Raw genomic sequence first — 25,159 nt, 5'->3', positions numbered from 1 at the left:
TATGTTGTGATGCCAACAACTGCTATCGTTTCTCTCCTTTTTCAATATAATACCATCGTGTAGCCTTGTACTGGCCCTCTGAACCACTCTTCCATTTATATTATTTTCGTGGGGCTCACAAAAATGCAAGTGACTTTTCCATATTTGAAACTGATTGATGGCTTTGTGGACATAATTATATTTATATATAAACAATGAAGTAAATGCGTAACAAACATCTTTGAGATTTTAAATATCTATTTTTAAATTGATTTTCTATCACCAACAACATTTACAAGAAAAAAAATTATAACTTTTATCCGGGAAGAAGTTAGACAATAAAAATTAGGAGCAGGAGAGAGTTGAGAAATTGGAGGGAGCTTGAGCTAACAATACTATTACACAAAGTGTTCTGCATTATCACAGAGCAAACAGATAAACAAAAAACTGATGTTAATTTCACACAACACGGGGTGGGGGAAAATCAATGTTTGCTGAGTGGATGTCAAGATTAATGGAGAGAATACTATTTTTAAACCTCTTAAGAAAATGTTATAGTGTGAAAAACATAAAATTTACAATTTTGATAACATTTGGCAGTGCTCTTTTTAAGGGTGACTTTCATTTTTGTGAGTGGGATTTGTTGTACATGTAGAATCCACTATTTGGAGTGAATGTGGTGGTATGACTATATGGCTTAAAAACCAAGGCTCAAGATTCTAAATTTTAATATAGTAAATATAAACTTATTTAAAAAGCTGTTGATTTTTAGCACAGTGATTTTGTCCGATCATATTGGAAAGCTAAAGCTAGACTAGGACAAAACAATTAAAATATATTTGAGGATTAAATGGTATTTTGAACCATACTCTTACCATGCAGCTCAAAACCATATGGCTAAATGGGAAGCGCACACACTCACAATTCCTCTTGGTTCAGTGAAAGTTTCACCTGAAAAAGGAGTACAGGATCAGATCTCATAATAGCATACCACAGTCTGTCTGTGTGAGCTAATAATGCATGAAACTCCAGTAAAGAAAGTATGGAAACCTCAGACCATATGGGTCTACATAGAGGACAAATAGGTCTACATAGTTTGTAGTTCCATAAACCCAGATGCCTTATTCATCCAAACACCTCACTCTTCTGTTGTAATACTATGGACTGCACAACTGTGTGGCATGGCTCCATCAGATGCGAGGTACTATAGAGTTCTGCATGGGCTCCTTTGCCTCCCAGCGCGCTGTTACTCTGCATAAGCTAGAATTCTCAAAGTCATTTCCAGCCTGTTATTTCTGATTCTTTCCTATATCCTTTTATAGCACCTCAGTCAAGGATAGCCAATAATTTTGGGTGGGAGGCCACTCCAAGATTTTAGAAAGTGGTCAAGGACAACACTTGTCTGTGGAGGAGGTGATATATGTGGAGACTTCAGCAAATCCAGTAATGTGCCTGAACCACTATTGCTTACTGCTTAAACTTTAGCAACCAAGCTAACAGGCCCAATTAGACCTAGACTGCGACTTCTGCATGACCATAGTCATGGAGGGAAGGGGGAGTTTGGGTGCCACAGAGAGGGCAGCTTGACCCCTCGTCATTCCTGAGGCCCAAATCTCTAGTGAAATCACTGAGCTATACATTTGGAAAAACAGGACACTGGTCTAAATGCCCTAAGACATATATCTATCAGGGCCCCTGGGCATGGAGTCTCTGAAAAAGAAAAAATGCATCTGGTGAAAGTGATGATCAGAAGAAAACCTCTTGCCTAACCTTTAAAAAGTGCTTGCCTAACAAGTTTTTGAGTGACATAGTATTGTTATACTAATGGATAAATAGGGAAGGAAAGTTTGAGTTAGGGCGAAAATTTTGGTAACACTTGGAGGGACGCCTCGAGGACTCCTTGAGGACTCTTCACAACTGGACGCATCTCCGTTGGCACCGGAAGATGGAAGACTGGCCATCAGAAGCCTGCTCAATGCCATTCGACAGCCACACTCTACTTCAGCAACTATTGGGGGGAAGGGATGTTTTACTAACCTGTTGCGGATGTGTGTAAGTGCTTGAGATTAAGTAAAGTTTAGCTTTAAGTGAAAGCACTCTTGCATTGTCCTGTTTGTACCATCCATCTATCAGTCGGACGACCATGTCTCCCCTGAATTATTTCCTGACACCACCTCGCACACAGTAAAAGTTACCGAGAGGTTTGAGTTGAAAGAACCCCGGGTAACAGTGCATGGTCTAAGATGGAGGTGGGGCACAAAAGATGGAGGTTGCATGCAGAAGGGCACTCAGGGTAAGGGACTGGGTGGAGGCAGTGTGAGGTGTGAGAAGGAGTTTGGGTGAAGGAGAAGGTTGGGACTTGGATCAGGGGATTGAAGTGTAAAGTCAGGGAAGGAGTATGGGTGCAGGACAGGAGTCTGGCCTGGGGGAGGGGCTCTAGGAGGAAGTCCAAAGTCTGGGAGGGAATTGTGACCTGGGAGAAGGGGAAAAGAGATGCAGATTGCAAGGGTTTGGGTGGTGACATGGAGCAGGAGAATGAGGTGCAGGATCTGGGAGGGTGTTTGGGTGCAGGAGAGGATTCTGGCCTGAGGGAGGGTGTTGGAGGAGTTACAGAGTATGGGAGGAAGTTGTGACCTGGGATAGGTGGGTGCAGAGAGTTTGGATGGTGACCTGGGGGAGAGAGGTGGAGGTGCAGGATGGGGTAGAGTACCAAAGGCAGGCTCTGGCTGGGAGGCACTTACCTAAGCAGCTCCCGGCTAGTAGCCCTGCAGTACCCTCAAGGCAGGCTGGGCTCCCTTCCTTCTGCAGCCCCAGATCACTTGAAACTGTAGGCTGCCCCCTCCAGGGAGCTCTTAACTCTGGGTAAGGGAAGAGGCTTGGGCTGTCCCCATGCCCAAGCCAATCTCTCAGCTCCTATTGGCTGGTTGTTTCCAGCCAATAGGAGCTGAAGATTAGGCCGGGACCAGGGAGATCAGACAAAGCCTCCCCCTCCCAGCAGAGCAGAGAGCTCATGGACTTCACTTTAAACCACAGCAGCTGTATGCCTGAGGGTCCTGGTAGGATGGTCGGCAGGCCAAATCTGGCCCCTGGGCTGTATTTTGCCCAGGCCTGCCCTCAGTAGTATGTAGGATTTCACCTGATCTGCATTATGTTTAAAGGAGTTTCATATTACTCATACTATGGACTGATCTAGTTAATAACATAACACTGCCAATACAAATTGATTTGATATATTTCATTTACAGACCCTTGGGAAAATATATGAAGTTGCATTTTAAAACTAAGTGGACAAAGGTAACTTTTATAATCTTTCTGTGATGCAACTTGCAGTGCTTCATTAAAAAGTTACAAAATGACTCATTCTGAAAACATAAGAATGTCCATACTGAGTTAGATCAAAGGTCCATCTAGCCAAGTATTCTGTCTTCTGACAATGGCCAGTGCCCTAGAGGGCATGAACAAAACAAGTAATAGAGTGATCCATCCTGTCACCCATTCCCAGCTTCAGGCTATGTTGAACATGTGCAACAGACAATTGTTGTATTCAAAATAATTAAACAAATATATCTAAAACAATCAGTATGTTACAGAAATGACTTTTCACTTGTCAGATATTTCTGTTACTTAATACACAAACAACCAAGTCCATTTAAAAAGAAATTGTTCCTAGGCTGAGAACTTGCTGGTTAAGTTACAGCAGTGAAATTTTTTCAGCCAAGAAATAAAACACTAAAAACTGAAATTTAGAAGTACAAAAAGGAATGACCCTCAACGACAGTAGCCTTAACAGACACCCACATGATAATATGAAATATATTAACAGGGTTCATTCAAGATTGCAATCACACCACTGGCATCTGAGGCTTCTGTTGTGGCATACTTTAAAGAAACACTATCAACTTTTAAGTTTTTTATGATTGATATTTTTTTAAAAGTAGTTTATCAGAGTAAACTTTAAATATGTTCCGTGGGATTTTTTTAATCCATAAAGGTTCATGCCACTGATATTTATATGCTCTTTTCAGCACAGAAAAATTACTCTAAAGGCAATAATGTGTACTCAAAGCTATTCTCAGACACAAACACTTTAGAAAAGTGTTTTCCCCCAAGTTATTTCATTTCAGCACCGCAGTCTTGTGTATTACATGGATAACTAGAGTAGGTACTAAGGATGTTAAGGACTAGTCGACTATCCAATAAGCATTTGCTTATCGGATAGACTGTTGACTAGTCGAATACCCCCCCCCACACACACACACACATGCTGTCTCTATAAGATAGAGGCAGCAAAGCGGGGGAGAAGGGGTACTTCAAAGTGTCAGCGCCGTACAGCTGAGCCAGGGATCAGCTATGCAGTACCGCCGCTTTGAAACCTGCAGGCAGCATTTCAAAAGGGCAGCCTCCGCACACCTGATCCACGGCTCAGCTGTGTGTCACTGCCCCTTTAAAACACAGAAGCGCCGTGTAGCCTCCAACTGACCCCCGGGCTTCGCAGAATTGCCCCTCTGAAACGCCAAGGTGGAGTTTCAAAGGGGCAGCGGCTACTCGGCTGATCCCCAGCTCAGTTGTGTGGAGCTGCCCCTTTAAAATGCTGCCTCCACGTTTCAAAGAGGCAGTCATGGAGGTTGGAGTCAGCTGAGGACTCCCCAGCTGATCCCGGGTTCCGCTGAAATGTGGCACAGAACCCAGGGTCAGCTGGGGAGTCCCCCGCTGACCCCAGGCTATATGGCTTTGAAATGCACAAGAACCCCTGCTGGTGGAGTTTCAGCACAGAATCAGTGGGACTTCCTGCTGGCCCTGGGCTGTATGGTAAATTCTGCATTCCTCCTTTTGGGGCTCTTGTACATTTCAAAGGAGGAATGCAGAAGTGCATATCAACTAGTTGAGTAGTCGGTGGAAATTCCATCGACTACTCAACTAGTCAATTAACCAATATTTAACATCCTTAAGCTGACTCCAGGCTCCACAGCACTGCCCCTTTGAAATGCCAAGGTGGCATTTCAAAGGGTCAGATGCCACACAGCTGACGCAGCATTTCCCCTGAGCAGGGTTCAATGCATTTCCCCGGGACGCCCCAGAGGACCCCAGGCTCCATGGCACTGCCCTTTTGAACGCCACTTCAGCATTTCAAAGGGGCAGCGCTGCTCAGCACTGTGCAGCACTGCTGCTTTGAAGTACCCCTTCTCCACCACCTCCTGTGCTGCCTCTATTTCAAAACATATTAGTCCAATATCCAATAAGCATATTAGTCCAATATCCAATAAACTTAGTCTACTAGTCCTTAACATCCTTAGTTTGTGCGCTATGCAGTAATGAAACCAACTGAGTGTGATTTTGGCCAGTATCATGCACAGCAGACAGCATTTTCAAAAGACATCGCTCTAGCCCTCATCCAGTAGGCCACCATGCCAGCAGAGGTGGCGGGGGGGGGGGGTGTCACACCAAGCCCTGGTAAGATCATGCCAGCAATGGCAGTGTCACATCGGAAGGAGCACAGTCATAGGGGCAAGGTGACCTCAGCAGGAGCAGGGTCACATCATTCCTGGGAATACTGGCCTGTGGTGTAATCAGGGGGATGTGTCAGTGCCACCCCCCACCCCCTGTGGCTTTGCTCTGACCAGCTCTTTGCTTGGCACAGAGTATTTCTTTCCCACCCCTCCAAAATTTTCCAGTCTCCTTTGTCCCTGCCGGGGCGGGCTGGGGGGGGGGGGGGGGAGGAGGGGAGAAGCACCTTCAATAACCCAGCCCACAGGTGGCTTGGGAGGGCTGTGGTGGTGGTGGAAAAAGCCAGCACATCGGCCGTAGCCTCCCCTCAGCCACCGCTTGTGCCTTGCCCACATGCCATTAGGCCAAGGCTGCTGGCAACCTGCGTGCTCCTCCCGCCCTAGCGCTGCCAGCTGCACCGCGCGCGGACCTGTGTGTGCAGCCCGCTGCCCTTGGCCCGGTTCACACCCGCAGAGGGCCACGAGGGCAGCGCGTGAGCAGCGGCCCGAAAGTCGCTTCCGGTCTGCTGGGGATGGGCGGCAGCAGCGCCCCGCCCGCCCCTCGCGGCAAGCGAAGCGGCCCTAACGCGCCAGTCACATGTCCGGGGGCGGAGCCAGCGAGCGGCTCTCAGCGCCGTGGCTGCAGCAATGGAAAATTTTCAGAAGCGCTACTCCGCGCCCTGGCAGCCAGGCCCCGCCCCCTTCTACCTCTTCATTCCCCCTCCCGCCTCCGCTCCTACTCTCACCCCCTGCGGGGGTTCTAGAACTTTCGGCGCCCTGCGCCGGGCAGGCTGGAACCTAACGGCCGCCTCGCTCGCGTAGCCGAGCTGTGGCCCTCGGGCCTGCCGGGAGAGAACGTCGCCTTAAATCTGTGCGCCTGGGGCACGGGGCCGCGTGTGCGCTGAGACCTGAGCGCGCGAGGTCGCTGTGCTCGGCGGACACGTGGGCTGGGCGCGAGCCAGGCCCCGCGCTTAACTCCGGCCCCAGGCTGGCCAGTGCCTAGCCCCGCCGCAGCGCCCCAGCTGGGTGCCCGCAGCCAGGCTTCACGCGGACACCGCGCCGCACAAAGCGCGCCCATCTCTCCCTGCGGCCCGGCCGAGGCGCACAACCGCCGGCGGGAAAGACTCCCAAGCGGGCTGCTGCTGGGGCAGAGCGAGGGAGAAACGCTTCCTGCTCCCGCTTCCTAGGGCAGCAACTCCCCAACGCACAGGCTGCGCGCTGATCTCTCCCCTCCTTCCCAAGGCTGCTTGCTGAAGGAGGAGAGTGTGAAACACAGTGGGACATTTTTCATGGGGGGAAAGGTAGCGAAATCCTCCCACCCTTTGCAGAGGGGGGAGTCGAGCCGTAGTCAGAACAAATACCTATGCCATGCTCAGCCCTTCCTGAAGAGGCGATAATGCTCACTATTGACCCCCTCCGCTCTGCCCCCCAGTACCCGCTTCCCCTCCTCCAAACTAAAGAGCAAAATCTTCTATCACTAGCGGCCGGGGAAATAGTAAGACATTGTTTGAGGAGAAGGAAGTTGTGTCCCCTTTCTTCCACCCCTCTCGTGACTCGAGGCGAAGGGCTAAGAAAATAATCCAAGAATGCAAGCCCTAAGGATTCCTTTTAAACTGTCTAGAATCTGAACATGTACGTGCCTGCATTGCCTCATACATTACAAATAATAAATGACTGGAGTAGAGTCACTGGACCTGATCAACTTTCACCTCAGTAACCTTAACATTGGAACGCGATACAAACACTAAAGTAGGGATGACTGGAAACAGTGCCTACGGAATCACACTACTTGACGGAAAGGAGGAGTGTCTCGGCTACAAAACAGTACTGAAATAAAATAGTTTGAAAACTGCAGTTGGCCAGTGAGAAATTCTTTATACCAAGTGCTTGGCAAACTGCCTCAAACCAAACCACATGAGAAATAGCATTTTAAAGACGGGGAAGTTAAACCCCCGGATGCTATAAGAATTAAAGACCTCACAACGCTCTTGAAACATTTCTGGTTATTGCATCTGCTACTGAACGTCTCGGCTGTACGTCTGTCTCTGAAAAGGGGCGGCCCTCCAGCGTTGTGAGGCCTTTGAGCTCCTCTAAGAAAGGTAGTGCTATTAGTTTGTTTGGTGCTGGGAGGTGGGAGGTAAGTGCGATATTGTTTCCAGTGTGACCTCAGGGCTAAATAATGCTATGGCATTTTTCGTTGATGCGGAGGGGAAGCTTAATGAAGCACAGCGTGAGAGCGGGTATCCTGGCCTCGCTGAAAAAGGGAAGAGGAACTGAGTGTGGGCGTGGCCACGATGCTGGCGCTAGTGTTGGTATACAAAGGAGAGCCTGCACTTTAACAGTGTGCGCCTCGCCCTTTCTTCCCTCCTTCCCAGTCAAAAGCAGAGCCATCACAGACATTTTACAGACCTGTAGCAACGTCTGACGAGAGCAACATCCTGCCGCTGCTGAGCACGCTGGCTGACCGCGCTAGCCAGCTAGTCAAAGCCACACGCTTCCCGTTCGTCTCAGTGTAGAAGGGGAACTTTCATTTTTGTGGTGTGCCGGTGGCTTTTAAACGAAAACTTGGTACTTTTATTTATTTTATTTTTTTCCTACTTTATATTTAAGGATTGTGATTTTCCGTTCAAGAACATTTTACATTGTTAACTTAGAAAAAATACCTCCCGTAGTCTGAAGATTTCAGAGGGAACCCCTCGATTTTCAGCTTCGCTAAGGTAACGTACTGCGCTTACTGCTCGTACGACCGCGTGTGTGCGAAGGGATTGGGCTTTAAAGCACCGAGGGATTTTTTTGGTGCCTTTAGTTAAGGGCATTATTCGGTTTCTGAAGTGGCATTAAAACCCCTGTGAGTGGTGGTGTGTGTAAGAGTTGCTTAGGCAGACGTAACATCCCTCCACAGCTGCTGCTTCCTTCCAAGGTAAAAAAAACCCCACGCTGCTGGTGCAGTCCTGTGACTGCATTTGCATTTTTTCCCATTTAAGCTGCAGGGATCCCATTTCCCGCGGGGGGGTGGGGGAGGGTGTAGTGAAGAGGAGAGAGGTAAAAAGCAGAGAGCGGTATGGAAATGTTTTGAGAGAAAGGTTAATCAATAGCGAATGTGACAATCTCACATGGGTGTTGCATCAGTTTCTTTTCCCGGCATACTGAGGGGGCTGGAACAAGCGGTATTTCATTTTCAGGCATTTAATGCGCAGATGCGTGTAATCAAATGTATTTATGTATAAGGATAACTTATTTTATAACAGTTTTTATTATAGTATATGGGTATCTGTTATAAATCTTGATGTGCCTATGATAGCTTTTACATTGCAATATAACCGGGCTCCATGCAAATTATGTCAATCGGGCAGATTTGATTTCAGATATAAATGTCTTCCTAGCAGCTGGGGTATATGATTTTTTTTTTTTTTTTTTTTTTTTTTTTTTTTTTTTTTTTTTTTTTGCTGTCGAGTGTGTGTGCATGAAAGACGTATCTCAGTAAGCCTTCTTGCCATACTTATACACAGGCAGACTTTTTCCCATGCAGATCACATCTCCTGGCGTGTGCTTGGGTGTTGTAGTTGAAGATTTATCTTTGTTCTCTGTTGTAGTCAGTATCTTGTACTTTTCCTCTCTGCCCCTCCTCTGCTGGTACTTTTCCACTCGCCTTGCTGACGATGAATCAGACCCAGAGCAGCAGCAAGCAGCAGCTCTTCACGTGACCCTGTAGATAGACCACTGCAGTATTGACGTTTCCTTTTTACCTTCACAGGCAAGGCAAGTAAGTCCAGCTTCCAAGGACAAAAGAGTGAGCTCAGTGGAGACTGCCACTAAGGGGCGGTCATCTGGCCAAATATTCCCTACTTCATCTAATACGGAGAAAAGCTTATTCAATTCCATCATGACCAAGGCAGAAATGAGCAAGTTTAACATCTCTCCAGATGAAGACAGCAGTAGCTATAGCTCCAACAGCAATGATTACAATTATTCATATCCAACCAAAGTACCTAAGAGGTCAGTAGGATTTTACATAATTTTGTTTCCATTTGTTAATCATTTGTACAGCATTTTAAAGGTGTGAAGTATGTTATATTTTTAGTAAAATATTGTTTTTAAATGCCATGCTAGATTGTAATTAGTTTTGCTGGAGAATTTGCTGGTTTATTAATTTCGTTTGAAACATAATAAAAAGCAGGAACTGTTCATGTAAAACTTACTCATAACAATTAAATATGGATTTTTTTTTTCCTTACAGGACTTGTATAGATGGGGATCCGGAAAATCAAAATTTTCTGCCTGAATCCAATCTTGGAAAGAAAAAATATGAAATTGAATATGTAAGTATGCACTAATGACATTTTAAAATTAGCACACTGAATAACTTCTTTACTTTCAAATATTTAAATTAAGTATTTTCCACTTTTCAAGGTTTACGTTCAAATCTAAATCATGAATAAATCACTGGTTCTCTATTAATTATTAGCTTTTCCTTCCCTTACACAGCATCCAGGTACTACTTCCTTTGGAATGTCAGCATTTAATCTGAGCAATGTTATTATGGGTAGTGGCATCCTTGGACTTTCTTATGCCATGGCAAACACTGGAATTATTCTCTTTGTGTAAGTATGTTTTAGTTAATAAAAAAGGCTTTTCTGCCATGTATCTGTTAATAGATAATATTAGGGGTACCCAGTATAGTTGTAGCTATGTTAGTCCCAGGATATTAGAGAGGCAAAGTAGGTGAGATAATAGCTTTTATTGGACCGACTTTTGTTAGCGAGAGAGACAAGTTATTGAGCCACACAGAGCTCTTCTTCAGGTCTGGGAGTCATTCCACCCTCCTTGCCTCTCTAATATTAGGGATTCAGTCATGGCCCAAAGTCAATGGCAGAGCTCCTACTTACTAAATCCTAAAGTGCAGTCCTGACTCTACTGAAGTGGGTATTTCCAATTAATATTGTACTTGTAGCTAATATAGTGGTTGAGGTGTATTCTGAGAAGTTTAGAGACTTTTTTTCAACTTTCAAAAAAATGTGAAAAAATAGAGCTATTAATCTACAGACTAGGCCTTAGTAAACTACTAATACAAAGCCTTAGTAAAACAAAGTAATCAGAAATGTTATAAGGATATTATTACCTCAGTAGTAGTAATAATACCTCCTTGTTGAGGAGGAAAAGACAATAGCAAAAACCACAATAACAGGAAAAAGCTGTGAAACAACAGTGGAGAAGTAAGAGTAGCTTGTCTTTATTGGTGGTGACATTGCCTTCAGAGCTGGGCACCCATTCAGCAGCTTCCACTTCCCACTCTGCCTCTGGAGCTGGAGCCTGAACAGCCAGACAAGTGCCCAGCTCTGAAGCCAATGCCACCTCCAGCAGCAGTGGAGATGTAAGAGTGGCAGTGTCATACTATGCCATCCTTCTGTGATGCTGCTGTTGGCAGCACTGCCTTCAGCAGTGGGTGCTTGGCCAGCAGTTTCTGCTTTCCACTCTACCTTCAGAGTTGTGTGTTGATATATTAAATATACACACACTAGAGGGAGAAAGTGTAAATGGCTACAGAGGCAAGGAGGGGTGAAGTCAAATAAGTTTGAGAACCACTGGCCTAGATGAACCTACAATAAGGTAGGTGCACACCTGCTTGGAAAATGTTATTCAGGGAGTAACTATTAATGGTTCACCATTCTGCTGGAATGGTGGAATGGAGTTTCATACAGATCTCTCCTACATCCAGTTTTATCTTCATGGATGATTTGGACAAAAGGAAATGGGAGAGCCCACTTACAAAAAGTGTGTGGATGATACCAAACTGGGAGGATTTACAAAGTGCTTTGGAGGATAGTTTTGAATTCTTAGCCTATCTTGACAAACTGGAGAAATTATTTGAAATAATTAGGACAAATAATTAAACAAGGACAAATGCAAAATACTACCATTAGGAATATAAAATGGTAAATACTACCTGAGAAAGGAGTACTAAAGAAAGGATCTGAGGGTTATAGTGGATCACATACTAAATATGAGTCATCAGTGTAATACCATTGTAGAAAAGGTAAACATTGTTTTCGGATGTATTAGTTAGAAGAGTTGTAAACCAGGCAAGAGCGGTAATTTTTTCCGCTCCTACCCAGCACGAATGAGGCCTTCACTGGAGTACTGTGTCCAGTTGTGGGCACCACATTTTGGGAAAGGTTGTGGATAGGATTGCCAGATGGTTTCAGAAAAAATACCCCCAAAAAAAAGCCAGGAAAAAGTTTGTTAAGGAGAGGGGGAAAAAAAAAAAAGACCCCGAGAGCTGTTAAGCCAAAAAAAAAAAAAAAATCCCATGATCCCTTTAAAAACTGAGCGGTGAGGCTTTTTGGCCCTAATAGACTGCTGGCGGCCACCCACCATGTTGCCTCCCTGGGCCGGGCTAGGCAACTCCCCAGTAAGCACTAGGTTTGCCAGGCTGCATCCATATTGAGCCGGACAGCCTGGGATTTTCGCCTCCTGGCCAGAAAAAAAAATCAGAAAGTACCAGACATTTTAGGTGTCTGGTATTTTCTGAATTTTTTTACTGGAGAGGAGGTGAAAATAATGGACTTTCCGGTTCAAGACCGGATGCTTTGCAACCCTAGTTGTGGGCAAATTGCAGAAAGTCCAAAGGAAAGCAAAAAACATGATTAAAGATCTATCAAATGTGACCTATGAAAAAAGATTTAAAAAATTGTGTTTGGAGAACAGAAAGCTGAGGAGGTGGAACTAGGTAACAATTCCAAGTACATAGAAGGTTGTTATAAAGAGGAGGCTGATAAATTGTTTTTCTTAGCCACTGTGGACAGGACAAGAAGTAATGGGATTAAGTTGCAACAAGAAAGATGTAGATGAGATTTAGGAGTTGGTGAAAAGAAAAATAAGAGGGAGGATGCAAATTTAAAGTCAGTTATTTGAATAATTCAGCGCATTATACTTTAATCAGTTCATTTAAAAAAACCACTTCTACCTAGCAATCTACCTTAGCAATCATGGGTACCACAGTGGTTTAATTCATTAAGTTTTTCATCTCTAGATTTTGAATTCAAATGTATTGCTACTGAAATAAGGCTACACTACTTCAAATAATATCACAATTAAGTTTGATTAGTAGTCTAGATGCAGGAGAGCACAGGTTTTGGCTACTGAGTATGCAAAAAGCTTTTAATGTCTGATTGGTTCACATCTGGAGAAGTTAATTTGCCCTGGTGCATTTAATCGTGAAAGGCAATCTTGAATATTTGTATGTGTATAATATGTGGTAAGGATGTGAATGGTTTACCTGTTACAATTAACAGATGGGGGCTAGAGCAGCCCCCTGCCTGCTGCGGCCCCCACTATGTGTAGAGGGGGCACTAAGGCCCACCTCTGTTTAACCAGTTAACTAATTAAATGGGATTTTACATCTGTAATATGCAATGTATTCTGTGGTACCTTGTGGAGCTATGTGGAGATACTTGTATTACTTGTCATCCATAAGCATGATGGAAGCTCATGTCCCTACATCTTTTACATTGGCAAGAACTAAAACCCATACTGGGAATGGAAAAAAACAAACTAAGCTTCACATTTTTGAGAAGCTATCGCAGGGGTGGTCAACCCATTTAACAAAGAGCCAAAACAGCGGTGGAATAATGGGAAGAGCCGCATCAGAACTGTCAAGCAAAAACAAAAAAATTAAATTTAAAAAAAAAAGGAGACTGCCTCTTTAAGATGGCTGCCATCTTGGGCACCATTTTTAAAACCTTGCAGCTCCAACTCAGTAAGCACAGGAAAGCCGAGGGCCGGGGGGAGCTGGTGGGGACCACAGGAGTGGGGCATCATGAGCTACACTTTTGTGGGGCAAGAGCCACATGCAGTATGCAAGCCGCAGGTTGGCCACGGCTAAGCTATAGTCTCTGGGGACTGTTCTTTTAAAGTAGAATGCTTGTATTAGTGTAGGAAAGGGCAGTTTTTTTGATATACTGTAGCTTTGCAACAGTGGTATTCAACTGTGAAGAAGAGTTTAACTGCTCAAGTACTGTGATTTTTTTTTTTTTTTTTTTTTGATTCATTGAGAAGTTTTTACTTTTAGAGGTTACAAAGTATTTTAGGAAAAAAGATGTATAGTCCTAATAGAAACTATAGGAAAACTAGATAACTTATGGGAGCCATTAAAAGTCTCTGTTTAAGCACAGGTGAAACAGTAAATGTTAAGCAAAGAGAACTAAGCTGTATATCTTTCAATAGATATTAATTTTAAAATAAACCCTACTGAATCACCCGTTCTTAACATTTTTTAATTGTCAGTCCATACTTTACCAAAAAATAACATACAGCTATAAGGTGATTTGTTTCGGACTTTAGCAGTTTTTCTCACCTAGTCACAAGTCTAGTGTATCAGAGATGAGCTAGCAGTGATATAATTACCGAAGAGTGTGAGGGGAAAAAATAAAAACAGATATTATAGTGATACCAAATAATGTTCTTTGATATTGTTGTTAAATATTTTTATTAGATCAATCAAAAATATATTGGGTCTGATTCTCATTTACACGTGCACCACTCTAATAGTGTAAAGGCTCCCTGAAGTGGATGTAAGTATTTACTCCCACTTCAGCAGTTGTGAATGTACATGAGAATTGGGCCTGTTGACAAAATATGAAAGTAGGGAGATGTACTTTCTAATGTATGGATTTAAGAATGGTGTCCTTTAATAAACAAGTAATGGTTTGATTTAAACTTTCTCAGGTAGCATTGGAATTTATGCTTATATTTCTTAATTGTTTTTTTCATTTCATTGTATTTTGATATGTTATGTTCTGTCTTGAATCCTTCCTACTGATATGGCTAAAATTCAAGGCTGTCTAAATGTTTGGCTTTTTTTTTCTCCCCTCCTAGGATTCTCTTGGTGGTTGTGTCAATATTCTCTTTGTATTCAGTTCATCTCCTCCTAAAGACTGCCAATGAAGGAGGTATGGTAACTTCTTGTACAAATAGTTATTACTACTTAATACTATCTATCCTTTATAAAATATACCTTTTTCAATTGATTTAATTGTGTATCTTTGTAGGGTCTGTATTATATGAACAGCTAGGAATGAAGGCTTTTGGATTGCCTGGAAAATTTGCAGCTTCTGGATCAATTACAATGCAGAATATTGGAGGTTAGAGTTTTGGAAAACATACTCTAAATTGTAAAATCAAATAGTAAATATTCTCTTTTCAGACTTTTTCACATGTTTTTTATTGTGGCAAGTAAAGTTATGAAAATTTTTTTTGATTGTCATGTTTCTTCATTTATATTTGTAATGATCTATAATATTGTTTATTTACAGCTATGTCAAGCTATCTCTACATAGTGAAATATGAGTTGCCATTGGTCATCAAAGCATTTATGAACATTGAAGACAACACAGGGTAGGTGACACAACTCATTCTCATCAGAGAAACTACTGGTAGAAACAAAAATGTACGACATACACAGCAGGGGATTCAATTGTGATGGGCTAGGTTTACCCCTATGGAAAAGAAAATGAGTTCTTGCCTGAGTCCCAGGTAGTAGGCAGAAGGCCAGCGCCAACCATGCAGAGACCTTGAGTTTCTGCTGTAGCTCTTGGTCAGGCTCACTCTCTCTTTTTCTCTCTCTCTCTGTCTTTACCCCAGCACCCTAGCAGTATACAGTAGAGCCCATTATCAGAGATTTCACCATGTCCTTCTAAGCCTCTTTTTAAAGGGTGATCTCCATCTTAGATGGGTCATGGTGAGAGAAGAAATGCAGCTTCAGGTTGAGGGCTTGAGAGCAACAAAGAGACAAAGGCTCAGATTCATAAGGTACTTAGGCAGCTACCTTCAATTAGGATTCAGGGACTTAAGTACCTTTTCTGAATTTGCCCTCCTGTCGTCCCACCATGATCATAGATATGCCTAGCTATCCTAGCTGAAGACACATGGAAACAGACATTGCAGGAGGTGAGAAGATCCCCCCAGTATAGATGGGGGGAGGCAAGGTGGTTGTTCTTCCCTCCCCCTGGCCGCTCGTGTGATGATCCTTCCTGGCTTGGATACTGTTCTTAGTACAGATACATCTGAATGCTAGAATTTCCAGCACCTACATTTACTTCTCCCATTTATAAGATTAAAAAATACATCTTGAAAATTGCAGTATTTCATATATATCATCAATATCCCCTTTATATACTGATTGTGAAATTTAGCTCAAAATAGTTTTATTCCTGGTATCATTACTGCATTATATTATACTTACAAACAATAGCATGTTATAGAAACAAATATATTTAAGAACTAACTTGTAGGCATAATCGTTATACAATGCTTTGATTACTTACAAATTTAACTTTTTTTTTCTTACAGACAATGGTATCTTAATGGTGACTGTCTGGTTGTTCTAGTGTCCATAGTGCTCATTCTTCCTTTGTCACTGCTGAAAAATTTGGGTAAGCAACTGTTTATTTAAAGTAAATATGGAAACATAGGCTTGATTAGCTGTTAGCATGTGGAAGGCCCAATTATGGGAGCTACCTCCATGTTACTGATCTCTTGCCAGGAGAACTGCAAATTATCTTAGTTCCACTGGAGAGCAACAGCAAATCTCTTTTTAAAAAATAAATGAGGGCTACAGAGTGTTTGTAGAGTGTAAAAAGAAAATAGATCAGTGTTCGCTGTAATATGGATGTAAAAAGTTGTTTAAAAATGTAACTGCTAAAAATCATAGTGGTTACATATGCTGCAGGCTCTGTAGTATGAAACTTGTATGTTTTATTTCTATTAGCTCCTTATTTATCTAACCCTAATCCTTTATAAGCTTCATGCTGCAGAACCCATGTAGTGTAGGCATAACCTATGAGTGACCACATTATGAAATGAGTGATTTTTTTTATTAGTAACACAAAGCCACTGGATTAGCAGTTGATGAGTTATTGCTGATAAACTGCTGCATTCCCCTGCCCCCAACTGAATTACTAACTCCAGTGATAGCAGCTCTCTCTTAATGGGTCAGCTAGCTCTACTTTAAAGTATCACATAATTTGAGCTAGGAATTTTTGGATGTGGAAGGAAGTGCACAAAACAAGTGTTGACACTTGTAAATTACTTAATTTAGTGATTTAGCAAATCCAGTGGAAAAAATTTTAAGAGGCTTTTATTTAAACTATTGTTTCTCTTGTTTATAGGATATTTAGGATATACAAGTGGTCTTTCCTTAATGTGTATGGTCTTCTTCCTTATTGTTGTAAGTATAATTTCTCTGTTTACAGTGCTTGTAATAGTTCATGTCAATTGAGATTTCATATGATAAATTAAACTAGATAAATTAATGGAGGGTTAAGTCCATTAATGCCTATTGGCCAGGATGGGTAAGGAATGGTGCCCCCAGCCTCTGTTTGTCAGAGGGTGTAGGTGGATGGCAGGAGAGAGATCGCTTGATCATTACCTGTTTGGTTCACTCCCTCTGGGGCACTTGGCATTGGCCACTGTCAACAGACAGGATACTGGGCTGGATGGACCTTTGGTCTGTCCCAGTATGGCCATTCTTATGCTCTTATGATTTCTAAGAGCTTTATCCTATTGTATCAGTTAAATAAATATGGTTTGATGGTATTTTTAGGTAATTTGCAAGAAGTTTCAAATCCCTTGTCCTCTGGAATTGGAGTATGACATGGTGAACACAACTCTGAATGGCACGTTGGCACACCTAGCAAATGCTACACCTTTGAATGGCACATTGGCACACCTAGCAAATGCTACACCTTTGAATGGAACAGAACAAAACATGACTAGTGATGACATGTGCAGGGCAAAATATTTTGTCTTCAACTCACAGGTAAGATACCATGTATAAATTGCATTCTCACTATTAAAAATAAAGGGAAAGAAAACATACATTACATAGGTATATGGTCATTTCTGTTTCTGACATAATTGCCATACCCAGGAGTGGCCCAAGGCCGGCTGCAGCAGCTGGCGCCTCAGGCAGGCGGCGCAGTTGGTGCCCCCGCCTGTATGGCCATCGGTGGCCATGACATCATCACGGGGCCCCCGGGCCAGTGGCGCTCTAGGCAACTGCCTAGTTCGCCTAGGTTCATGAGCTGTCCCCGGCCATACCTAATATTTTTGGGGCTGTTAATAATTTATGACCCAATCCTGAGAGGCACTGGGAACAATTTGCCAGATAAGTTGCACTGATGCAACCCTCACCAGTAAATGAGTTTTGCGCTGGTGTAACAACTATGATAGAAAAGTCTCCATTGACTTCAGTGGGCTTTGGGTCAGCTTCTAAAGGCCCAATCCTGCAACCTTTACTCACGCAAATACCCTAATGATGGGAATATCTCATGAGACTGGAATACTTACACGAGTACAGGTTTTCAAGATCAGGCCATAAAGATTAAATCCAGCAAGGTACTCAGCACCTCTTGGGAAATGCAGAGTGCATTCAGCTGACATGGTCTTAAATGGGGGCTTGAGGATACTTGTTATTAAGTCTTTTTAAAGAGCAAAAAAGAGAGAGTTGAAATAACCCAGCTTTTCAGTAAGTCTTTTTAACAGAAAATTGAGGCAACTAGACTTCCAAAGGAAATCTGAGCAAAAATATAACCTAGAAACTTACTGATAAATTTATCCTTGCATAGAATCTGCTACATCTATCAAAAAGGTTATAAACCATGTTTTATGTTTTTCAGACTGTTTATGCTGTACCAATCCTAACATTTTCTTTTGTATGCCATCCTGCTATTCTTCCTATTTATGAAGAACTGAAGGGGTAAATATATAGATTGTATATGTTTACTATTAAAAAAGAAACAAGCAATATATTGTCTTTACTAACTGTACTTTTTTTTGTTTCTTTTTGTTAATAGCCGAAGCCGTAGAAGAATGATGAATGTTTCCCATGTTTCATTTTGTTCCATGTTTGTAATGTATCTGTTGGCTGCTCTCTTTGGATACCTGACATTTTATGGTAGTTATTGCCTCTTCTACTTTGTTGTAGATAAAGCATGTCTCTAGAAATTCAGAATATATCTTGTGGCTTATAAATTATAGAGCAAACTTACTAATTATTTGTATACACTCACACCCCCAGGGGCTAGTAGGCTTATAGCTAAATTTCAGGACTGGAAGTCAGGCTATTTTGGTGCTGTTTGACATAGACTTGGTGTTATCCTTGACCTTTCTGTGCCTAAGTCTATACTTTAGTAAAATGGGGATACCACATCCAGAGTCTATGAAGCTTATAAAATTAGTTTTGATTTATAAAGTACTTTGAGTCCAACATTGAAGTTACTATGTAAGGGCCATTACAGAAGTGAGTTTGATTCTGAGTCTTATTATGTTTTAAAGGGGTGTAATTTTCCTCACAAACCTCCCGTAATTTCATGTTGTTGTATTTTTTTCCTTCTACTGTGCTTGTATTGGCTTTCCTCTGTAAAACCAAAGGACTAAGTTCTTAGATTTTAAGGAGTCTATACCTGTACAAATGAGATCAGAATTTGCTGTTATGTTGCTATAGTCTGATAATCAGAAGGTAAAAAACCTATTTGTCTTTCTCATGCAAAGTCAGTGAGTAGCAGAGAGCAGAATTTGGCTCCTCTGGAGTATATGTGCAAGTAAAAAGAGTAGGGCTTTGCCCTGTGTCCCTTTCTATTCCTTGAGCTCACATATGCTTATCACCAGCTGAGTTTAAAATTCAGTTTAAATTTGTGGAGGAACTGGACTGTTCTGTTTCTTAAGTGGACAAGGATATTACCATTCTATTATGTTTTGCTGCAGTATCGTCAAGAATGTTATTAGCATTTAATTAAAATACCATTTTCTTTATAGACAATGTTGAAGCAGAATTGCTTCATACTTACTCTGCAGTCCTGGGTGCTGATGTTATTATTCTGATTGTGCGTCTGGCTGTACTTATGGCTGTAACCCTTACTGTACCTGTAGTTATCTTCCCAGTAAGTCTTTTTTTATTATTATTGGCTGTGTCCATATTAAACAGTAATTGGCTGCCTTTTCTTACTCTTCTGCTATCGACTAATAATAAAATAAAATTAATTAGGCAAATACTGTTTAGTTTTTTTTTCCTTGAAAAAAATCTACATAACAAGCCTGCTTTTTGCTCAATTAACTGAACATAATAAATGAAATAGATGACAAGCATCAATTTAAAAAGTAAAACCTTTCTACGTACAAGAGTTTTACTATATCGTTTTTCTTTACTTCAATCTGTTTTTTAAATGACTAGTGTTGGGTTCTATACTGTTTCTTATTTCCCTTACCAATTTGTTTGTTTTAATTTTTGCTCTCTTTCCCTTCTTTTGTTTTAAACACCTAAATAACTAGAAAATCTATTTTCATAAAGAGCTGTCAGTTGCACAAAGTAAAGTGCTAAACTTTTTTTTCCTGTTTTACTATTCTAGTAATCCCCAGTTGATTTTGCAACAGTTAAAATATTTTCAGACAGACATGCAGTTAAGTTGACAGTGTCTCTTTAAGGACTTTTGTAACTAATACTAATGTTCTCATTTTTTACAGATCCGGACTTCAATTACACAGCTGTTTTGTGCAGAGAAGGAGTTCAGCTGGTTACGTCACTGTTTCATTACACTCTTTGTTTTGGCATTTACCAATGTTCTCGTAATCTTTGCCCCTTCCATTCGTGATATATTTGGATTCATTGGTAAGAGTTCGTATTTTAGTGTAGGAGTTGTAGGTTTGGTTTTTTTCCCCAAAAAAATCGGAACATGTTTAAAATACAGATGAATATTTTACTTATTTCAGAAAATTCTGGGTTTTTTTCATATAGGTGCCTCTGCTGCTGCCATGCTGATCTTTATACTTCCTTCTGCTTTCTATATCAAACTAGTGAAGAAAGAACCTATGAAATCAGTGCAGAAGATTGGGGTATGTATAGAAGAGTATATTCATTAACATGATTTCATCACTGACTAGCTCAGAGCAAGTGTTCTAGTTTTTCTTTATAATCTAAGGATCTCAGAATTACTGTGATCTTTAACAGTAGTTTCATGGGCAGTTGTTACTGGAGACAAGGCCAGCAGGCAGTTATTTCTGCAGACTTCCTCACATGGCCTCTCCACTTGTCCCCACCAACTCCAGAAATGACAACAAACAGCAAATTGTTAGTGGCAATTCCATACAATGATTGCACCATTATTAACATTAAAAGTGCATGCATAGAAATGGAACACATTTTATAGCAAAAATACAAATATGGGGGGAAGTGCCTGATCAGTATTTAGTGGAACGTATTCCACACAATATCTATTCTGTACTGAAACTGCTGTATAATATTATGCAGCCTTATTGGGGTGTGTCTCAAATACCAATTCTTTTGGTTACTCTTTGAGAACTGACCTCCTGATTATTTGGGCGCTCTCACTTGGTGTTACTGTTTCTGATCTTAGACCAGTTCAGATTCCCAGCTTGTGCAGCCAGGCATAGCTGTATTGAATCAATGGAGCAATGCCAGTTTACACTAGCTGAGAATGTGGCTTGCTATATTACAAATAAAGAACCATTGCATATTAATATAATCACAGGTTATTCTATTGTAACCTTTGTTCTTTTTATTAGTCCTTCCATAGTGTCCCTTGACTAATTTAAATCTTAAATAGCTACGGGAAGGCACTTTATGTGTTTATTCCATGTATACCTAAGGAGCTGAAGAAAAAAATACCTGAAGTTAATTTTGTATTTTCTCTTTCCAGGCTATACTCTTCCTCTTGAGTGGCATACTTGTGATGACTGGAAGTATGACCTTGATTATTATAGATTGGATCCATAATTATGCATCTGATGGACATTAGCTCTTATGATTTAATCTCAGATACTCCTGTATTCACTCAAATATCTACTGAGAAAGAAAATCACCTACGTTTGCAATTTTGCTTCCTTTAAAATGCAGATTCTTTGATGCTGGTTTTTTCTGACTGTAGAATAAGTGAACTCTTGAAAAGAAACTATTCTGCATGATGGAAATGAGTATTAACATCAAACCACCCGAGTCTCTGGCTGAGGGAAGTGACAATTTTATTCCATTCCAGAGAATGGACGAACTCTCTGTAGAATTTTATCAAGCCATGTTTGGCTTTCATCATTGTTACTTGGGTATTTTATTATTTTACTTGAATGTGCCTAATGGAACCATTTGATGTGAAAAGTAACTCTTAATTAACAGCAAAGTGTTTATATAACCAATGAGAGAGGGAAAAAATTATTATTTTATGTACCAAAAATTCTTATGGACCTCAAAAGCACATTTTTTACTTTTAAGAATCACATTTTTAAATGAAAAAAAATGTATCCCAGTAACATGGAACCTGTACAAACATTTAATCAGTGTTCTAAATTTAATAGTTTCCCCTTTTTATAGAGGAATAATTAGAAGGGGGAGTATTTGGCCATCAGAAATATTTTTTTAAACAAATTATACTGTTTCTTTCAAACAATCTGAGAAGGTTAAAACTCTAACTAAAAAGAAATTGTTTTTAGTGCAACTCAGTTACTCCAAAATTTAATTAAACAAGTCATTGTTGAGATTCCAAGTCACTGTACCTAAGCAACTAGAAAAATTACAGTTTTAAAAATGTTGATCTGACTCAAATTTTAATGCCTTTAACATTGTCAGGTCATCAAAATGGATGACTGAAACCTTTTTATATAGTGAAGAGTTTGTAAAGATCTTAGTATTTCTTGAGATTCTCACTAGTGCAGTTGGGTAAAACAGGGTGGTTTTTGGTTATTCAGTTGCAACTGTCTACCAAATCACGTTGGCTACGTCTAGACTGGCATGACTTTCCGCAAATGCTTTTAACGGAAAAGTTTTCCGTTAAAAGCATTTGCGGAAAAGAGCATCTAGATTGGCACAGACGCTTTTCCGCAAAAGCACTTTTTGTGGAAAAGCCTCCATGCCAATCTAGACGTGCTTTTTTGCGCAAAACAAATCTGAGCTGTCTACACTGGCCCTTTTGCGCAAAAGCTTTGGCAAAAGGACTTTTGCCCAAACTGGAGCAGCATAGTATTTCCACAAGAAGCACTGATTTCAGACTAGGAAGTCAGTGTTCTTGCGGAAATTCAAGCGGCCAGTGTAGACAGCTGACAAGTTTTTCCGGAAAAGCAGCTTCTTTTGCGGAAAAACTTGCCAGTCTAGATACAGCCATTGGGTCATGTCATATGATATTGATACACAGAACTCTGAGATAAATGGAGAATTATGCTTAATGATAGCATATTCTCAATTATGTTTTGTATTTTTGGACAGCCTTTCTTGAATGTGCTGCAGCATAAAATAGAGGTCCTTCTATAGTTTATCAATTGTACAGTTTTTCACAAAGTGTACAGTATTTGTCAATTTTTCATTCACTGTTGAATTTCTAATTGATTATTTTTGTTCCTATTTTGTCCATGTTCAAAGCCTAGTATATAAACTACCAGTATTTGGTGCTCACTACAAGTTCCTTTCATATAGGCAACTGGGATTCCTCATGCAGTTGATACTGTACAGTAATACAAAAAAATCAACATATGACATATGTTATAAAATATAACAAAAAATATCACGGAATGAATTGTCATCTTGTTTACTTTACAAATAGATTTGTTTTGTTTGAGCCCTAACTTAATAGGCTATCAAAGCAGATTCTGTATGGTTGTGATTAGCTGTTTTGTGTCTACTGCATGTTTCTATTTATTCCTATCCCAGGTTGAAGAAAAAAAATGGTACCTGTATAAGAGTACATTTGACTTATCAACAAGCTCTCAAACACTATAAGAATGGGTGCAGCATACGAATTCAGATAGATGTAATAAAAGAAAGTCATGGTACTTCATTCAACTATATTTGTCTGGCATAACGTTTTAAGAATCTGATCTACAAAATTCCATTTTATAGTTGGGTCCTAGGGAACAAACAGTGGCATACAAACATTTGATTGAAGAGCACTGAAGATTTTGTATAAAAAAATCAATTCTAGGTAACAATCACTATTTGGCAGGTTAATGCCTGTTTTCTTCCACGTTTTTTAAATATCTGAAAAAATGAAAGAGATTTTGATAGACTACAAATACTAGTCATCATATCTGTAGCAAACATGATGAGATTTCCTCATCTTGCTTGATTGATTAGTCCACCTGTACTCAAATTTCAGTTAGCTCTTTGAACTAAACACTACTTTTCTTACTGGGAATCAGGAAGAGGAAATGAAATTCAGATCAAAGGCTAATTCCTGATACATGGAGAGTGATATGGCAGCTCTTCTTCCTCCCTCCTGTCCTTTACTGTCTCCTCCCCCCCTCCCCGCCCCCCATACATGGAAATCTGGAGGAGGAATTAAAATATTTTCTCCCTCCAAGAATTTTTAGTGTATGGAAGATGAAGAGATCCCTTTTTAAGCATCAAAGGGAGAAAAAAATTAACCTTTTCTCTTTCTGCAACTGCAAAAGATGGAAAGAGATCCTGCAATCACTGTCAGAGGGGAGATAAGTAATGAAGGTGTTAATACATGTTTGCAAATTAATGCAGTAATGTCTGCATGATATATTGTGAGTCAGTTCTCCAAAGCTCCGTTGATGACTTAAGTAGCTCTTCATCTGTTAAACTTGAGTACCACTTTTCTGGGTAGACTTCTAGCATATTAATCTGTTGCAAACATGTCAGTGGGGTCCCTAAACAACAAACCAATGGAAATGAGCAGCTTCAGTATTAAACCACTGTGTTATCACCTTGTTTTTACATTGCTGTCTTCCATGATATTTCAGTCAAACTGTAATGTTATTTATAGAACAATAATCCATTAACTAAACCAGTTTTTCAATATTTATGAGAGTCTGTACATAATTGTGTGTGTGTATACATAATGTAAATATATTGTATATTACTATAGATTCAGTACTTTGGTATATGTATATAGTCATCATTATTAATGGTTATTGCATCATTTCAATGAGTTCATGTTGAATATCTGTAACAACATTCAAAGGAGTTTCTTCAGAAAAACGTTATGCTTACGAAAGTGGAAATAGTATGTTACACTCAAGATACATAAGAACAAACTAACATGAAAGGTTTTATTTATTACAAATGTGTATGTTGCAAAAAAGAGGAGTCTTTGGGGTCCATAAAGAAGTATAGATCAGGTCCAGATTTTTTTCATGCCATTTAACATGGATGTTACAATTTTCCAAATGCAGTGACTAACAACTTTTACAATCTAATGTATCTGGAAGAGATGTTCTATGGTACATCTTTGTATATATTGTATATACCCACTGTATTGCTAGAGGTCAACAATTCAGCTACAGTTGTTGGCAAAGTGTGTTACACAGTTTCAATGAAACATTGTATGTTTGTTTTAACTGAATTAAAAGTAGATAATCCTTAGTAAATTTTGTGTTTTCTTTGGGAATGAAGAGATGGTGAAGGAATTTCTTCTGCGTTAATAGTAATGTGGGGCACACACACAATTTAATTCCTTAGCTATTTGACATTATCAACACTATTCTGAAAAAAAAAATACATGCAAACAAATAGAATTGTGCAGCATTTGACTTAGTACAGGCTCTCAGATGCCTGTATCATAGGCGAGACATAAGCCTGTGTCTAGATTGCAGGCTTCTTGTGCAAGAAGCATTTTTCGGAAGAGATCTTCCTCAAAACTTCTTGCACAAGAGAGCATCCACATTGCAAAAGCGCATTG

The 25,159-nt window shown here is 40.6% G+C and overlaps 1 protein-coding gene and 1 long non-coding RNA gene across 7 annotated transcripts in view; one reads left to right on the top strand and one right to left on the bottom strand.

The window, feature by feature from the left end:
• The window catches only part of LOC112546348 (uncharacterized), a 50,928-nt gene extending 44,735 nt beyond the window's left edge, over positions 1–6,193 (bottom strand). Inside the window, exons 1-2 of one of the 2 annotated variants that reach the window (XR_012904317.1) lie at positions 5,711–6,193; positions 855–930 (exon numbers count right to left, since the gene is read on the bottom strand). This is a non-coding gene — a long non-coding RNA (uncharacterized LOC112546348). The remainder of the gene's footprint in view (positions 1–854; positions 931–5,710) is intronic. The other variant, XR_012904316.1, reaches the window with a different exon arrangement.
• Positions 6,194–7,418: 1,225 nt separating this feature from the next.
• Positions 7,419–24,848, top strand: SLC38A2 (solute carrier family 38 member 2). 5 transcript variants are annotated; one of them, XM_006126479.4, is made up of 17 exons: positions 7,419–7,561; positions 8,073–8,179; positions 9,217–9,458; positions 9,700–9,781; positions 9,948–10,063; positions 14,337–14,410; positions 14,510–14,602; positions 14,774–14,855; positions 15,810–15,892; positions 16,628–16,686; positions 17,062–17,277; positions 18,137–18,216; positions 18,314–18,414; positions 19,275–19,399; positions 19,980–20,124; positions 20,251–20,348; positions 21,173–24,848. In XM_006126479.4, exons 3-17 carry the CDS (start codon positions 9,346–9,348, stop codon positions 21,269–21,271), a joined length of 1,566 nt encoding a protein of 521 aa, XP_006126541.1. In that variant the 5' UTR covers positions 7,419–7,561; positions 8,073–8,179; positions 9,217–9,345; the 3' UTR covers positions 21,272–24,848. The 5 variants fall into 5 exon arrangements, with proteins under 5 accessions (XP_006126541.1, XP_075786660.1, XP_006126543.1 ...); XM_006126481.4 differs by lacking the exons at positions 7,419–7,561; positions 8,073–8,179 and adding an exon at positions 7,715–8,030; XM_006126478.4 differs by lacking the exon at positions 7,419–7,561 and having other exon boundaries at positions 7,715–8,179.
• The last annotated feature ends 311 nt before the right edge of the window (positions 24,849–25,159 follow it).

Source organism: Pelodiscus sinensis, chromosome 1, assembly GCF_049634645.1.
Source record: "Pelodiscus sinensis isolate JC-2024 chromosome 1, ASM4963464v1, whole genome shotgun sequence".
Lineage (NCBI taxonomy): Eukaryota > Metazoa > Chordata > Testudines > Trionychidae > Pelodiscus > Pelodiscus sinensis.
This window is presented reverse-complemented; position numbering and strand designations above follow the sequence as displayed.

Coding starts and splice junctions, on each gene's coding strand:
- SLC38A2 (XM_006126477.4), top strand. CDS start 8,576: ATGGGTGTTGCATCAGTTTCTTTTCCCGGCATACTGAGGGGGCTGGAA. Junction 17,278..18,136: donor ATTTTGTCTTCAACTCACAG/GTAAGATACCAT, acceptor TATGTTTTTCAG/ACTGTTTATGCTGTACCAAT. Junction 20,349..21,172: donor AATCAGTGCAGAAGATTGGG/GTATGTATAGAA, acceptor TTCTCTTTCCAG/GCTATACTCTTCCTCTTGAG.